Genomic DNA, 17,983 nt, shown 5'->3' on the forward strand with positions numbered 1-17,983 from the left:
GTGGTAAAGACAGTGTTCAAAATAGTGTAAAGTGCTGTGATATTTTTGACTATTGCAAAAACAAAGACAAGACAATTCATGAATGAGAGAAAATGTAATGATTATTTTAATATTCCTATTAAATATGTTTAACTGAATATTATAAAATTTTGTTTATTTATTCAGTTCAGTTAAACAGAATGTTCCAAATATTCACTTAGGATATTTTTTCAGATGTTACATCAGTTGAAATTATTTTTACACATTTTTCAGTCTCTTGGACTTAACCATTTTCCCCCCCATTATAGGGCCTTTGCATATATTACATACTGTTCCTAGAACACTCTTCACGTCTCTGTTCATCTAGTTACCATCTGCTCATCCTCTATATCATAGCATATCTACCTTTTCCTTCAGGAAATTTTTATGACCTTACTAGGTCAGATTTCTTTGCTAAACTCTCATGCTTTTATGTATTTCTTCTTCATAGAATTTGTCACCATATCAAATTCACATTTATTTATGTGACTGAATAATGTCTGTCTCCCTCATAGGGTGGATATACAACAAATATTTCTCACTGTTTCCTATTTGTTACCCTTGTTCTCTGTTCCTGTTTTTGTCTTCTACTTTCTCTGTCTGTTGTGGTCTTAATTGAGCTGTTTATATGATTCCATTTTCTCCTTTCTTAGCATATCAGCTATACTTCTTTTTTTGCTTTTCTTAGTGGTTGCCCTAGAGTTTACAGTGTACATTTACAAGTAATCAAATTCCACTTTCAAATAATACTATACTACCTAATGGGTATGGAATCTTATAATAATAAAATAATCATAATTCCTTCCTTCCATCTCTTGTATCATTGCTGTCATTCATATCACTTATATATAAGACAAGTCATATACATAGGCATATAAAATACGTAAGCATACATAATTGTTCAAAAATATTATTTTGAACAAAGTGTTGTCTGTTAGATCAATAAAAAAATAAAAGTTTTTATTTTACCTTCACTTATTCTTTCTTCAGTGTTCTTCCTTTCTTTATATAGATCCAAATTTCTGACCTATATTATCTTCCTTCTCTCCAAAGAACTTCTTATATTTCTTGCAAGGCAGGTCTACTGGTCTGCTGGCAACAAATTAACTCAATTTTTATTTGTCTGAGAAAGTTGTATTTCTCTTTCACTTTTGAAGGATAATCTCACAGGATATAGAATTCTAGGTTGGTGGGGTTTTTTCCTCAACACTTTAAACATTTCACGCTAGTCTCCTTTTGCTTGCATGGTTTCTGAAGAGAGTAATTCAGAAGTAATACTTACCTTTGTTCCTGTACAGGTAAGGTGTTTTTTCCCTCTGGCTTCTTTCAGGGATTCTTCTTTATCTTTGATTTTTAGTAGTTTGAAGATAATATGCTTAGGTGTAACTTCTTTTTTTTTTTTTTTTTTTTTTTGCTGTTTATTCTGTTCAGTGCTCTCTGAGCTTCCTGGATCTGTGGTTTGGTGTCTGACATTAATTGGAGAGGAGGGGAATTCTCAATCATTATTGTTTCAAATATTTCTTCTCTTACTTTCTCTCTACTCCTTCTGGTATTCCCATCATACATATGTTACATCTTTTGTCGTTGTCCCGCAGTCCTTGGATATTCTCTTGTGTTTTTTTCAGTCTTTGTTCTCTTTGCTTTTCAGTTTTCAGAAATTTCATTGATATATCCTCTAGCTCAGAAATTCTTTCCTAAACCATGTCCAGTCTACCAATAAGCTCACCAAAGGCATTCTTCATTTCTTTTAGTGTTTTTGTATTCACCATTTCCTTTTGATTCTTTTTTAGGATTTCCATCTGCTTCCATTGTTCATTTGTTCTTACATGCTGTCTATTTTATCTGTCAGAGCCGTTAGCATATAAATCATAGTTTTAAATTCCTGATCTGATAATTCTAACATCCCTGCCATGTCTGGTTCTGATGATAGCTCTATTTCTTCAAATTGTGTTTTTAGCCTTTTGGTATACCTTGTAATTTTCTTGATAGCTGGACATAATGTACTGGGTAAAAAGAACTGCTATAAATAGGCCTTTAATAATGTGGTGAGGTGGGGCATGGCGGTGTAGGGGAAATATTCTCTGGTCCAATGATTAGGTCCCAAGTCTTCAATGAGTCTGTGCCTCTGTGCTGTGAACTTCACAGCCATTTCTACCCTCACCCCTTAGGTGGGACAGGATGGCTAGAGTGAGCTGGAGTGGGGTATTTCCCTTCTTCCACACGCAAAGCTTGAGTTGGTTACAGTTGGGTACTTCCATTCCCCAGGTCAGTTAGGTTCTCATAATATATCCCAGCAGGGTTAGGCTCCAGTTAACTAGTTTCTCCTGAGAGCAGGCCTTGTTAAGAAGGACAGAGTGCTCTAAGGTATTTCAGGATGGTTCTTTTCCCCTCCCCTTGCTAGAAGCCCAAGGCGATTTTTCTCTGATATTTACTGCGGGAATCTGGTTGAGCTCCTAAAGGTAAATTTCACAGTATTGTGGGGGCCCCCTATGACTGGGTCCCCCGGGAGTTTTTAGCTCTCGGAGTTGTCTGCACTGTACCTCCCACAATTCATCAGTTACAGTTCAGGTTTTCTTACCTCGACGCTGATTGCCAAGGCATTTTCTGCTTGTGAGCCTCTGCTCCTCTTAGCCGTGACTCCCTGCATTTGCCTGTGTTTCCAATCTTGGAGGCAGCGGTTTGCCCTGTGTTCTGCCTTCTCATGGATTCAAGACGAGTTGTTGGTTTTTTCAACCTGTTCATCTTTTTACTTGTTAGGATGGAGTGGTGGCTTCTAAGCTCCTTGCATGTGGAACCGGAAACCCCCAAATTTGAACAATTTTGTTTTAATCTAATTTATTACAGTAAGTCTTAAGTTAATGATCCTGGTCTTCACCCTTTTCTTATCTCACCAACCCTATCCTCATCCCCCTTTCTCCCAGCCCTGTCTTATTTCTTCCACTCATTCTATAGATCCTCACTTAAATATCTCTTTTTCCAAGATGCTTTCCCTGACCTTCTAAAATAACTAAGTCCCCAAACTGAATATCCCTTCAGCACTCTGTGCTTACCATATCATAACATTCATTTCCACTTTCAGGACTTGTCTTTCCCTGTTGAACTCTCAGTTTCTGGTTCGTTGCCCGGGTCCACTGTCAAGCATAACATTTGATGCTTACTAGGATCTGTATTGTTTTTGTTGACTGGATAAATAAGAAGAGCATTCATGAATTTCAGATGTATTATACATTACTAGCTTTTGCTTAATATTAATAGTAGTACTGACCAAAGCAGAATTTTAAGGGATATGGTTATTTTACAGTTTTTCTAAAGCATGTTTTAAATGTCAGTAGTTAAAGCTAAGAAGTACATTAAATATTATACTTTTGATACAGTACATTTATATGTACATTATATATATATGGGTTTGTTTGTTTTTTCAGGATGCAGAAGAATACACAGATTTGCCAGTAAGACACAATGAAGATCATATGAACAGCGAACTGGCAAAATGTCTTCCGTTGGAATCAAATCCTCATTCATTTGACAGCCCTCACACCAAAGCTCATCTCCTACTGCAGGCACATCTCAGCCGAACCATGCTGCCTTGCCCAGATTATGACACTGATACCAAAACAGTGTTGGACCAAGCTCTCAGAGTATGTCAGGTATGAAAGTCATTTCCAATTACCTACATTTTCTCCCATTCTTTCTGTTTTTTTTCTTTTTAGAATAAAATATACTTGCATTTAAAGATTTTTATTGTAGCATTGTCGAGAAAAAATCTGGTGACTCAAATTAAGGATTTTTGAAGGAAAAGCAAATATAAATGCAGTAAGATAACAATTTTAGTCATCCATTCAATCAAAATTTACTGAAGGTAAACTAAGTGCCAGGTACTTTGCTAGGTTCTGAGCATACAGCAGTGAACAAACAGAAGAGAACCTGCTGTAATGGGCTTTCACTAGAGATGGCAAAGACAGACAATTAAAAATATAAGTCAAGGGGCTTCCCTGGTGGCGTAGTGGTTGAGAGTCCGCCTGCCGATGCAGGGGACGTGGGTTCGTGCCCCGGTCTGGGAGGATCCCACATGCCGCAGAGCAGCGGGGCCCGTGAGCCATGGCCGCTGGGCCTGCGCGTACGGAGCCTGTGCTCCGCAACAGGAGAGGCCACAGCAGTGAGAGGCCCGCGTACCGGGAAAAAAAAAAAAAAATATATATATATATATATACACATATATATATATATGTGTATATATATATATATGTATAAGTCAAGTGTTGATCACTGCTATTTTAAAATAATAATACAGCATAATAAAGGATATGTGGAGAAAGATGGAGGGTGCCATTTTGTACTATTTTTTAATGTGGTATTCTGGGACTGTCTTTCTTATGAGGTAACATTTAAGAAACAAAGGAAGGGAGTGAGCTGTGGGGTTATTCCAAACACTAAGAAGAGCTAGTGCCAGGATTCCTGTAGGAACTTACTAGGTATATTCAAGAAAAACCAAGGCGGCCATCGTAAAAAAGATGAAAAGGGGTGGGTAGAAATGAGGTCAGAGAGGGGTGGGAGTGGAGATTATAGATAAAATGGGGTCAGGTCACGTAGGGAGTTTGTAAAACCATGGTAAGTCTTTTGGATTTTACTCTGAATGAGGGAAGCTGTAGAGCAGTGGTTCACTAATGGTTATGGTGTCTATATCTATGAGTATTTACCATATTAATGAAAATGGAAACATTCTCAAATATTTATTACTTCATTTTAAAATAACACTAATATACCCATTATTATGTAATGATTTTTCATGAAAAATAACTATTTTCCAAAACAATTAGTGAGAACTGTAATAGCATTTTACATTTTTGCAAGTATCTTTCATGTCTAGCTTAATAGAAGTCAGCTAAATTCGTTTAACACCTTTTGCAAGCAGTCTGTTACAAGATGGTGTTTTAATTGAAGTATATGAAGGAAATCCAGCCTCACTGAGATATGTAGTTTAAAGAAGGAAGAGTATTTTTATAGCCTTTTCAGAAAATTATAAATATTCTCTGATACTATACAAAACCTTGACATGTTATATTCCTTAGTTAGTTGCAATGTGGAATCTGAAACCATATCAATGAACTTTATACCTTGAAAGCTGTAAGGCTAGGCAAGAAATGATGGTGGCTGGACCAGGTTGGTATGGGTGAGACTGGTGAAAATTGGTTGGGTCCTGTATATTTTTTTAAGGAGAATCTGCTAATGGATTGGACAAGGGTTTTTAGGGAGAGCAAGGAGCCAAAGATGATTCCAAAGCTTTTCTCCAGAGCAAGTGGAAAGCTGGAGCTGCCATTTGCTGGGAGATGACTGTGAGAGGAGCAGGGTGGGAGAAGCACACCTAAAGGATTGAGCTTATAAGAGATTTTGATTTTCTACATTATGGCTTTTTGGACATTTATATATAAAAAGCATTTTTTAAGATTTTCAAAAGACTGATGTTTTTAAAGGTAGGATAAATGAGTCTGTGAAGATTTGTGTATAGGCATTTGCAAAATTAAAGACTTAGAAATAACCCAAGCATCTTTCAGGTTATAGAACACTGCCAAATATTACAATTCCATTTACTAATTCTGTATCTGTGTAGAATATCTACATAAATATATGAAAATATATCTAGAGAGAAGATCCAGAATAGTATTGACCAAAAGATTAAGTAGCCGTCTCTGTGTAGCAGCATTTGGGATGATTTTTAATTTCTTCTTTATGCTTTTCTGAAATGTTTGAATGTTTTCAAATGAGCTGCTAACAATTTTATGATCAGGAAAAAAGACGCTTAATTTTATTATTTAAAAGAATAGCCCTGTTTCATAAAATAGAGTATGCACAAACTATCAGGAATTAGAAGGGAAATAATAAGGGAAATAATAATAATAATAAGGCTATAATAAACAAGTAAATTATTTTTACACCTTTTTTGTAACTAACACTTGGTTTATCTCTCTAGGAAGATGGTTTGCCTCTCTTCATTAGTCACACTTTATAAACGAAGGTTAAAGTTCCTAAAGTTTTAGCTGTGGCCCTGGGTACTCATTTGTGTTTCCTCTAGCTATTTTTTCCCCCTCAAACACTGACCTGTTAATGAACTCAGGGGTCGGGAAGGGTTGGAGAGATGTTGCAGAAGGAATTAAATTTTTATACTTACAGGTATACTTAATAGGTGTACATATTTATATCATATATAAAAGTTACAATGTATATCGACTCATGCATACCTTTTCACCACTCAGTTAATAATGATTCAAAGGCTATATAATAATAGAAATTAGCGGTTTCACAAGAAGTCTATTTCTAAATTTACTGTAAGGGAAAAGTATTCAATCAGGTACTTTTAGCCTCTATTTCGATATTATGTACAGTTTCGTGGATATTTATATTTCTTGATTTTTTTTACTCCTTCTAAATAACACCTAAAGAGAAATAGTTTTCTCTTTAATTATAAAAGTAATACACTTCATTGTAGAAATTTGGAAAAACAATGTATGAAAATTAAAGTCATTCACAGTAATTATATCTTCACCCCCATCAATATGAGGCTCTTTTTTTGTTAATGAATTAATTTATTTTAATTCAAAAAAATTTTTTTTAATTTTTTCATTTTGAAATAACTTCAGACATAAAAAGTTTGTAAAAATAGTACGATGAAATTTCCATATATCTTTCACCCAGCTTCCCCTAATGTTAACATCTTGCCTCAGTACTGATCCAGTCCTGTTAAGTAATCTACAGACCTCATTCCAGTTTTGTCCATTTGGATTTTATCCCACTAATGCCTTTCTCTGTTCCAGGATCCAGTCCAGGATCCCACATTGCATTTAGTTGTCATGTCCACTTTAGTCTCCTTGACTTTCAGGACGTTGGCACTTGTGAGGAGTATTGGCCAGGTATCTTATAGAGCTATCCATCAGTTTGGGTTTGCCTGATATCCCCTCATAATTACATTAAAGTTATATATTACTGGCAAGAATACCATAGAAGTGATGTTTTGTCCTCTCGGTGTATCATATCGGGATACTTGTGACATGGATGTGTGTTATTACCGGGAATGTTAACTTTGTACACTTGAGGTGGTGTCTGCCAGGTTTCTCCACTGTAAAATTACTTCCTTTCCTTTTGTAACTAATATGTTGTGGTGATATACTTTGAGATTATGCAGTTATCCTGTTTCTCATCATATTTTCCTACATTATTTTCATCATCCATTGGTGACTTTTGCCTGAAACAATTATTACTACTGTGATTTTCTATTCCCATCATTCCCAGAATTTCTGTTTTCCTCCATTTATTTATTTACTTTATTCATTTATTTATTCATTTATTTATTTACTTATTTATTTATAAGTATAGGCTCACGAGTGTTTGTTTTTATTAGAGAGTGGTTTTAGAGACTAAAATCTGGGTGCTTGTTGACTCCATCACTGCCTGGATATTATTGCCTCTGGCCCCCTCTGTGGGCAAAGCTAGGAAATATAAGTATGTATACATAGACATCTATATCTATTTGTATATCTGCTTAGCTATGTGTGTGTGTGTGTGTGTGTGTGTGGGTATGTGGAAAACATTTGTATTCATAAAACCATGAGTTCATTCTAATACCTCTAATTCCAGTTTAACACCAAGGGTTCATTTTAGCCTTCCCCTTTTTTAAATTGTAACTCTTTTCTCCACCCGTGAGAAACTTGGCTCTCATTAATCAAAATATATTTACTTAATTCCTCCATTCTAGCATACTCCTGATGTAGTTTTAGAATGACTAACGCTTACTCCTACACAAAAACAAGTTTACTAACTACAGTAGTTGTGTATAGTTCTTTTTTGTCTTTGGAGGCTCAGAGTTTCTTTTTCTTTTTGCATTTACACAAATACACACTTGCTCTCTCACTTTCTTCCTTTGCACATTTTTATCATGTTATTTTATAACATTTTTTAACTTAATAATTTACAACATTAAATATTCTTCTCAAGCATAGTTTCTAATGGCTGCACTATATTTCTTCATAAGAAGGTCATAGTTTACTTAATTAGTTCCCTGTTGTCAGACATTGTGTGTGCAGTTTTCCTTTAGTGTAAATTATAACATTAGTTATGCTTATAAATATGGATTTGGCTTTTCAGAAGCCACCTGGAAAGAAACTTAGTTGTAAAGAGATGGCAACCAGCTTCATATCCTAAATCCTCTCATTCCTGCAGTTTCTTTGTAAGATTGTGATAAAAGTAACAAGTCAGGAAGAGGAAAGAATATTAGGGTTGCTAATGGAAAATCTGGGGGGGAAGTCGTGACTTGATAAAATTTCCCAGGACTGAGTGACAGTTTTCATCATTGTACCCTATTGTTCTCATTTGATACATGGATACTGTTGGCCTAGAAAGCATTGGTTCAAGCAGTTTTCCAAGCTGCCGTCCTGCTGGCTAATTGAAAATTATACTACTGCCCTCATGGGACATCAGCATGACCTTGTGTTCTGTGTATGGGACTCGGTGCCACCAGCTCTTACTATAAATTCAGCTCTGCTACTTAGAGCCTTAGTATAAGGCCTTAGGCAAGTCACTGAACCCCTGCTGTCTGAGTAAAAATAACACCTTACAAGAGTGGGACATTAGTTAATATTTATAAAGTAAACAATGATTTGAGGACTCGAACTAGGTCTATCTTAGTCTCCTCATTCTTAGTAATTCCCTTACTTCTTTGCTTTTTCATGGTCATTTAACTCTAAATTTTTTATTCCCTTTAATTTATAGAAATGTACCTTTTACATGAGCTACCATTTAGATTATGAAAACTCTGTATGACTACCCGTGTCCTGGGGAATCTTTTACAAAAGAAAAACATAGTTGTTTTAGTACTATTCACTCTGGCTTGAGGTCAGAATGCACTGTATAGCCTGCCTTCTCTTCTTGTACCCATTTGAAATTATGTATCAAGGTCATTTATGTCATTTTTGGGTTTAAGGTGTTTTTGTCATGGTTCTTAATATTTTACTGTTACTAGCATTTCCATCTCCATCCCACCCAACAAAAATAAGAGTAAAAATTTCTGTACATATCTCAAATTTTTTAAACCTGCTTAAAATACACTAGTTTATAAATTGAGCAATTATGGAATTGATTATTCTTGCCATTAGTCTTTGAGATTCTCTTCTTGATTATGTTAACTCTAAAATATATTTGTAATATGTAGTAAATGATGTGACATATTTTGTGTGCCAGATGTACCCAAGAAAAACTTTATGTTAGCTTTTATGGGAAGATGATACATAAGAAATGCCAAAAATTAAAGTGACTTGCCTAAATTTTTCAAATTTGATGGCAAAGTCAGAACTGATGAAAAGTGTCTGGTGTTTTGATTAGCCCCACACTGTTTTTTTAATCAAGGGACAAAGAAATTGGTTTTCAAAGAAGTCAAATAACTTAGTTAAAAGGTGATCTTTTGAGGCAGTCCATGCTGAAACCAAATGGAGATACCAGGACTTTAAATCCTGCTCTAATAGCTCTGATCTTTTCTAATAAGCGCCCTAAGTCTTTACGTTAAAATCATCTTCATTTAAGTGAAAAATAATTAAATACCAAGCCAAATAGTATAAGAGTACAGGTTTATATCTTAGCCACGCCCACTACCTCCTCTGTGGTATCTACAGCAAAACTGCCCAGTAACTGGACACTTTCAGATGTTTAAGGAAGAAAGGGAAACCATGGCTCGAGGAGCTGACTCAGTGATCTGAATACCAAAGGGCTGTGTGATTCAAAGTATAATTGTGCTGTCAGTTTGCTGGGTTAATTCTGGAAAGTTGCTTTCAGATATAGTAGAGGCCATATTTACCCTTCAGCTAATGCTATCTACCTTGCAGCCTAAGTTTAATAGATCAAAACATCTGTGTGCACAGTAATACTCTTAACGACTACAAGATACACCTCATGAAAGGAGAACACACACACACACAGAAATATGACAGTGTAGATTGATTAGAAAGATCTCTGGAAACCTATGCTTCCAAATTGAAATTGGAATTAATGTATATTAAATACCAAATTCAACCAGAATATTTGGAGAACTGCATACCATCCCTGTACTCCACACCAAAAAATTGCTATTTAATGACGGTCCATAACGCAGGCCATCATTAACAGTGGTGCTGGTGAACATTTATTGAGGATTTTCCTTGTACCAGGCTCTGTTCTACTTGCTTCGTATTGCATAGACTCATTTGCCCTAATAATCCAAGGAAGCAGTACAATTATTATCCTTATTTTACAGACGAAGACTAAGTAACTTTCCCAAGATCATAGCAGAAAGAAGAACAGTTTTCAGCATAGGTTGGATATATAATAAAAGTTTATCTTACTGGGTTCCCTTTGCCCTGTAAAGATGGATCTAAAAATTGTACTCATGGCCTAGTCAGGATTTATTTTAAAATGTGAGAACTTCACAGGAATTTCTACATTTTTTTAGACCAAGAATTCCCACTAGAACATGAATAATATTTTTTAATTAATCCCTTCTTTTCAATGTATACTCAAGTCACCTCCCTTTAATTACTCTAGTTCCCTTTCAACAGTCTGCCTATAATTACTTTAACCAGTTTCCAAGAGGGACTTGTTAATATGACTGTTATTTGTAATTGCTTTATTATATCACTCTATAGTGTCCAGTTGATATGTTTTTTGTTTCAGCTGCTTATGATCCTTCTCGAGGTTTTTATATCATGCTAGGTAACGCAGTGAATTAGCCATTTACTTCCTCAGAGTCTCCCCTAAAACTACAATAATTGGAAATAATGGGGGGGAAGATCAGATCGCTGATACAACCACAGGAAGAAAAAGGAATGCCATAATAATTATAAGATACTCCTAATAATAAGTAGTAATGCACACTATAATGACTGTGCTTAGGTTTACTATTACAACACACATACACACATTTTATGTTCCTCTTTCATTCTTCACCGTTTGCCTTCTCTGCTTAGGTTAGGTTCTGGGCTTCTTTCACTGGGTAACCACCACCACCACCACTAGCGGGGCTCCCCTGGAGGCAGCTTTTGTCCATCCCCCTAGTCCTTTTTGAAAAACTTCAAACGTCTAGTAACAATAGGCAATTTCAGAGATTCCCTGTCCCAAGATACAGAACTACCAATTCCCCCAAAAGATAACAGACATCTCCTCTTTACTATTGAGGGAATGTGAAGTTCTGTATTCTGTATACCAAGGCACATGTTTATATAGATTGAATTCATGTTCCATTGCACTAATGGAAGTAGGCAAAAGGTAAACCAGGAGACTGGCTTTGAAAATAATTTAGGTGATTCAGTGCCTGAAAGGAAGACCTTTAAGGAGCTATGTTCTGGTGGGTAAGTTTCCATTGTTTCATAAATTCTTGCATCTGACTTTAATATAGGAGCTGTCATTTTACATCATTTTCTTTAAGGCCCAAGTTTTATTGAACAACTAAGTTTCCAGCCTTTCTTCTCTTTCACACAAGATAGTATGTAACTCATATACCACTCAAATTAATGTTATCATGTTCCAATAGGATTTATCAATTGTCACAAAAGGTGCTTGTCAAAAAATAACTTTAATAAGCTGCATAAATAGAGAAAGGGGGGAAATGTACGAACTGGCATGCTTTCCTCTGTTCAGAAAACCCTCGTAAATTTGCAAAACCGAATCCCTAAAAGTTTATTGGTAGGGTTGTTGTTTAGCCCAAACTTCAAAACAATAATTTGACCTCTTTATCTCTCTAACAGTTTCTGATAAACTTAAAGTGTATTACATTTCAGATAACTAGTATCATATATTTTCTATAACCCACAGCTATTCTGAAAACACATTGTGTCTTCAAACTATTTTTTTAAGTATTTTAATCAATAAACTTAAGATATGAATGTATGCATACATTAGAGTCTGAGAATAGAAAAGAATAGGATAAGGGAAGCAAAAGATACAATGATATGAATATTTTTTATTGATCTGGTTATTTTAACTGAGAGATACTTTGACTATAGCTGGGTCTATATTTCTATTAACAAATGATCCCCATTTTTAGTAGATTAAAAAGCTAGAAATATTTGATGATACCAGGAGATAGAACTGCCATGGAGCAAGGCTAACATAACCTTTGAGGAGTATTTACCTATGGATGCACTAAGCACAGGCTCAGTGGGCTATAAATTAAATGTATTGAAGAATGTCAGTGTCAATTAAATGAACAAGTTCTAGAATCATAGAGTCAAATACAGTTAGCAGTGAAAATAGTCCAGGTGGTGCCGAGCTTATCAAAAGAAGTACTTGGTCAAATCCTTAATCCGATACTTGTAAGAAATGTTTTGATGTAGCAATGGTAGATAAAATCTCCTGTATATTCTTAGTAGAATCCTTTCACATTTTTTAAATGCTTATAATTATTATGATTAGATCAAATGAAAAGCTTATCTTTAAGTGGACAGTAGAGCACAATAGGCTTCAGAAAGCTTCTTCAAATCATTTTGAGAAAAAGATGGAAGGGTGATAAATAATTTTTAGACTTCCAAAATTGGATTATACATAATTAGTAATCTACAAAGAGTTCATTTCTGCAACTGAAGTCGTTAAAGGATCCTAAGATGAAAATTACACTATTAAGTTTTAAATATATCTTTTATATTTTTATGGGTATGTTTCAAGGAATATTAATACTATGAGCATACATTTGGAGGATTCTGATTCATATTCAAAATATGCTGGAACCTCATCAATAACTATTTATAGTGTCACTGACTGTTAAGGTGACCTGGGCATAATTCTTGGCACATAATAGTTCTCAATATATCATGGGTGAATGGAATGAATAAATATTTCACTTTTTCCTTTCTAGTTCTTTCTTAAGAGAGGATTGAAAAGGGAGATTTACTGTGTGTGGATTCTCACAATGTTTTTAAAATTATCTGCCAAATCTGAATTGTCTACTAACAAATGTAGTCTGTTTGTTGTAAACGTTCATGTGACCTTATCAAATTCATAGAGACAGGGAAGTCTAATTCAGGCTGCTTTCCTAGCAAGACTGCCAGGAGCTCATATCTTGCCATAGAAGCCTAGTGAGGTTTCATTAATGGATGTGTATTTCAAAACAAATAATTTTAAATGAACTTAATCCTGAGTGATTATTCTTCCAGATGCAAAGATCTGCACTGTGGTGCAGAATCATCATCCAGCTAGTGCTTATTTTATCCTGTATCAAAGTTACATTTTAATTCCACAATAGAACACCCAAAACACCTAAAACAAAGCACCATTCCCCACTACAGACGCAACACAGAGCTAATGCATTTAGCATTTCCAAAACTAACACAAATGTGTGGATTTTGAGGTGTAAAACACCTTCACTTACTCGTGTGGATTTACAGGTGATCTCCCTTCAAGGACTATAATATAATTTGGAAGGCTATTTCCCCCTGGATGACTCTACCTGTAAGCCTTTGAGTGACAATTTGGTGCTGGTTTATTGATGATATGATGCTATTATGAAGGATCCTTCTACCTCCAGCTCTTCTCCTCATATCCACATAACAACCCTTTTCCCGTTTGGGGCTGTAGGAAATGAGTAATGCTTAACCCATTTGTGTGATCAATTCACTTAAGCAGCTACTGTGAAATGTTAATCACAACTTTAATTTGTACTGCATTAGCATTTTGATTAACTTGTAGGCTTGCTAGCACACTTGAAGCGCTTTTACTCATAGTTACAGCTCGGAAATGACTTTTTGATTAATTAAGTTTGTTAGACAGCAGCTGAGCTTCCTGAATGCTAACCTTCTGGGGGTAAAAGTTCAGGAGAAAGTTACTGTGAACAACTGTTGCTATTGAAAAAGATTCTTGTAAATGTACTTATAGCATTTTAATTATTGACAAAATATTGTATCATTACTTGCAGCTGACCTGAACCTTTAAAGGAGTGTGCCTTTCTGTCAAGAAAGCTTTTCTTCAGGTTTTCCCATCATTGTAAAACTTCCGGGAGCTCTTGAACTAAATAGTGCAGTTTCTAGCAGATGTCTAACAACTAATGTTTTAACAGGCTGCCTAGGATGAATTTCCATAGTTTCTTTTTCAGGTAAACTTTGTATTTTAGAATAGTTTTAGACTTACAGAAAAGTTACAAAGATAGTACAGAGATTTCCTGTATATCCCACACTCAGTTTTCCTCTGTAATTAACATCTCACATCAATATGGTACATTTGTCACAATTAATGAATCTTTATTGATATATTATGATTAAAGTCCATACTTATTCAGAATTCTTTAGTTTACTTAATGTCCTTTTTCTATTCTAGGATTCCATTCAGGACACCACATTACATTTAGTTGTCGTGTCTCCTTAGGCTCCTCTTGGCTGTGAGTTTCTCACACTTTCATTGTTTTTGATGATCTTTCCATAGTATTTTGCACTTTCATGATGTTCCATAAGTAACAACTTGGTTTCTATAAATTAATGAAATTTTTTTTCTCATTCTGGACTAAATAAGTATTTCTCTTCAACTCTGACCATGTATTATGTTTATGTCATTTCATTTGAACAAATGTAGCAACATTTTCTAGCCATTTCAACCTTCCTCATGACCTTATTTTCATGTGGTTTTTGCAGTCCCTACACTATCACTAGATACGTTAGGATGACTATCAGGAGATGTGAGGAAAAGGAGAAAGTTTCCTTGAAGAGGAGAAAGGCTAAAGGGAGGAAGAAGAGAGAATGCAGGTCATCAAGATGCTGAGAGGGAGCAGAGAGGTGGGAGCATCTCTGACTGCTCCATATGCTCACCCTACAGCCACAGCTGGAAGAGACTGAGGACTAAATTCACAGACTTTGCAAACTGAAGTTTAGAAAGTTTTTAACAATGGATCTTATAGCTACATCTCATTATGCATCTGTTAACATGCCTCCTGATGCACATTGAAAATGATAGTTTTTCTTTTAGTGACCTAAGTCAGTGTTGCTATTTTCTTGCAGTGAAGTTGACTTAATTCAGTCACAGTAACTTGGATTCTTTAAACCCAGAATTCACTTATGTTTCAAAAGATATTTAATGCCTGCATATCAAATATTAAGATGTAGTTTTATAACCGAGTGGTGGATTAAAATTTATTTTGAAATTTTAGGTTTTCAAAAATCCTGTTGACAAAATTTGTTCAGAGACAATAATCAGTTAAATGCATAATGCTTTTGTCTGGAGTCTGCATTTTTCTGTTAGGTAGGGAAAAAAAGGATAGATGTAAACCACTTTAAATCCTCCTTGAAATAAGACAGCGTATATGTAAATCATTCAGAGGTTGTAGACTGTAGTGTGATGAGCACAGAAAATGAAATTAGAAAACCAAAATCAAGTCTTAACTTACCACTTTTCACCATTGCGATTACAGTCACTGGACTTATGTGAGTTTCAGTTTTCCCATCTGTGAAAAGGAGACAGTACTAATGTCTGCCTCATACTTGGTATTAAGAGCTATTTACAAAAGTATTTTATAGTCTGCACACTACTGTGCAAATATTTTCATCACACTACATGTGCATACTGTCTGTACAGTTTGTATATATTTCACTGCTACTTTTCACAATAATTGAATGAAATGTATTTGATACAAAACACAGATATATTGTCAAGCTTGCATTTTTAAGTATAATCTACAGTAGCAGAAAACAAAGGAAAATATCTGTAGATTTGGATAAATCTATCCTTTGCAGAAATAGTTAACATCACTATGAAATGTGGTTGAATTTAAATGCCAAGACCCAGCTTGATATGCTTAGGGAATTCTTGAAGTCGATTCACAGTAAGTATTGAGGACATGAGGTGTATTCAAGTCAAAAAGCATGCTGTTGGTTTCAGGACCCTTACAGCCTAAAAAATTCTCTTCCAGAGAGTGTCCATTCTCTGAACTCTAGTTCATTTTGATTGTGGGGATGAGGGGCAGGTTGTTTCTGGTGGGGGTAGTGGTGGTGGTTTGCCCTTTGCACAAAGCCGGGTTCTTGAGTTTGCCCTGTGAGTTCCACATGAGGATGAGGTCTGGGCTGTGTAGAGTATGTGTACCCCTCTTTGTTTTTGCCTCTCTCTCTCTCTCCTCACCCATCTCGTCTCTCCTTTCTTTCTCTCTCCCTCCCTCTGTTGCTCTCAGTCAGACATAGGCAGACGCAAACACCACCTCATTTCTACATTCCCTGTGAAACTCCTGAGCTGACTCATTCTTCCTGTTTTGCCAATAATCAAAGTCTACCTCCTCAGAGCTCTCCAGTCTTTCTTCTCAGATTCCTCCTCTTTTACCCGTGTATATTTTACTTTGTGTCTGTAAGATTCCTTTTTCATCTGTGTTCTTAAGTCTGAATCTCTTTCCCCACCTTCCTCAAACCCCAGTTCACAGCCTTCAGCTCCATTCCAGCTCCTGCGGTCACCAGAGTGGCTTCAGCAGATGACCTTTTCAACACTGTAATCGCATGCATCCCAAACTCCTCTGCTCTAATCATTACTATATCCACACCACTTTTGCCATCACCTCCATGGTATCACCCTCTGACTCTCCTCTCTCACCTCACTTCTTTACCTGTCAGCTTGACTGAACGTTTCTGTTACTCATCAGCCGGGCATCTCTCCTCCCCTCCCTGATCCCTCGGTCCAGTCCTCAGTCCCCTGTGTCTTCACTTGTCACTGGCCCTAGAGTTGTCCATTTCAACAGTGATGTCACCAGTAACCTAAAATCTCAACATCCGAATTCTCTGCTTTCACACCCAAATTAATCCTACTCGTTATTGTCGGAAACAATCACAAAACATTTCTAATTATTTCTACAATTTCTACTTGTTTCTAATAATTTCTATAATTATTATTTCAAAGTCATGCTGTTGAGACTCAACACTGCTCTGGTTTTTATTCACATCACTAATTCCCCCAGTACTTACTCCAGACCTTTTCATGCTCCTTTACAGTGCTTTTTCCCAGGAGGAGGCATCACCTCCAACTCGAAGAGGTGACTGAGACCCTGTGATAGGAGTGCTATCAATTTCCATTCTCTTCCTTCAGAGCTTCCCTCTCTCCAGTGAATTTGTGTGGGGTCTCGGTGACCTGCTGAAGCCTCTTTTCTCTGTGAGGCCCTTGCTCACACGCCCCAGCAGTGGAACCCTCTTCTGATCCCAAGAGGGTCTTTTGTCTCTTCATCTTATTCTGTGCCTACTGTAGACTGCCTTCTCTTTTGACTTAGGCTTTTCTGCCCCTAACTCCAAGGGTGTTACAGTCCATCTGGAAAGATAGAAAGTGAGCTTTATAAAAACAAGCAACACTATAGTGTGAGTATATTGGCATTTTATTGATGAAAGAGTAAAGCTTACAGAAGATAGACACAAGCCTAATCAAACTCCTTGGTTTTTAAAATTTTTTAGATGAGAAAAACAAATACCATTAAGTCATTTGCCTCAGGTCTTACGGTTAATTTAAAGGCACAAGCCTCTAACCTCTGAGGCCAAGCCTCTTTCTAGTATACCACACCATCTTCAAACCAGTATCAAGTGTTCATGAATTATACATCTGTTTATGCTTCATCCAAACTTATTGTTTGCTTTAAACATTGTGTTGTCGGGAAACCTTCTCAAAGTCTCATTTTATCTCGTAGCACATTCATCAAGGAATCTTCTGTTCTAATCTAGGGCCCGATGGAATTCCACACACTTTCCTCTCATCCTGAACTTTATAGGCAGCGTCCTATTCTGGTTAAAAGCAAGCACTTTGGAGTCAAGCTCCCCAGAATTTGAATCCCAGCTGTACCAATTAACCAGAGCTATGCAGCTTTAGGTATATTTCTTTCCCTCTCTGAGCCACAATGTCTTCATCTGTACAATGGGTTTTCGTTCAGTAACTTTCATAAGATGGTTATCAGAGTATTCGACAAATAGTACATGCTTAACAAAGGACCACTGTAAGCAGTTATTTCAGTAGT

The 17,983-nt window shown here is 36.1% G+C and overlaps 1 protein-coding gene across 5 annotated transcripts in view; it reads left to right on the forward strand.

The window, feature by feature from the left end:
* Positions 1-17,983, forward strand: part of ASCC3 (activating signal cointegrator 1 complex subunit 3) — a 332,274-nt gene that overhangs the window by 299,091 nt on the left and 15,200 nt on the right. For 4 of the 5 annotated variants that reach the window (XM_067702481.1, XM_067702479.1, XM_067702483.1 and 1 more), the window contains 2 exons: positions 3,441-3,665; positions 6,828-6,923. In XM_067702481.1, the coding sequence (XP_067558582.1) occupies positions 3,441-3,665; positions 6,828-6,923 (321 nt within the window). The remainder of the gene's footprint in view (positions 1-3,440; positions 3,666-6,827; positions 6,924-17,983) is intronic. The other variant, XM_067702482.1, reaches the window with a different exon arrangement.

The sequence above is a fragment of the Pseudorca crassidens genome, chromosome 13 (genome assembly GCF_039906515.1).
Source record: "Pseudorca crassidens isolate mPseCra1 chromosome 13, mPseCra1.hap1, whole genome shotgun sequence".
Classification (NCBI taxonomy): Eukaryota; Metazoa; Chordata; class Mammalia; order Artiodactyla; family Delphinidae; genus Pseudorca; species Pseudorca crassidens.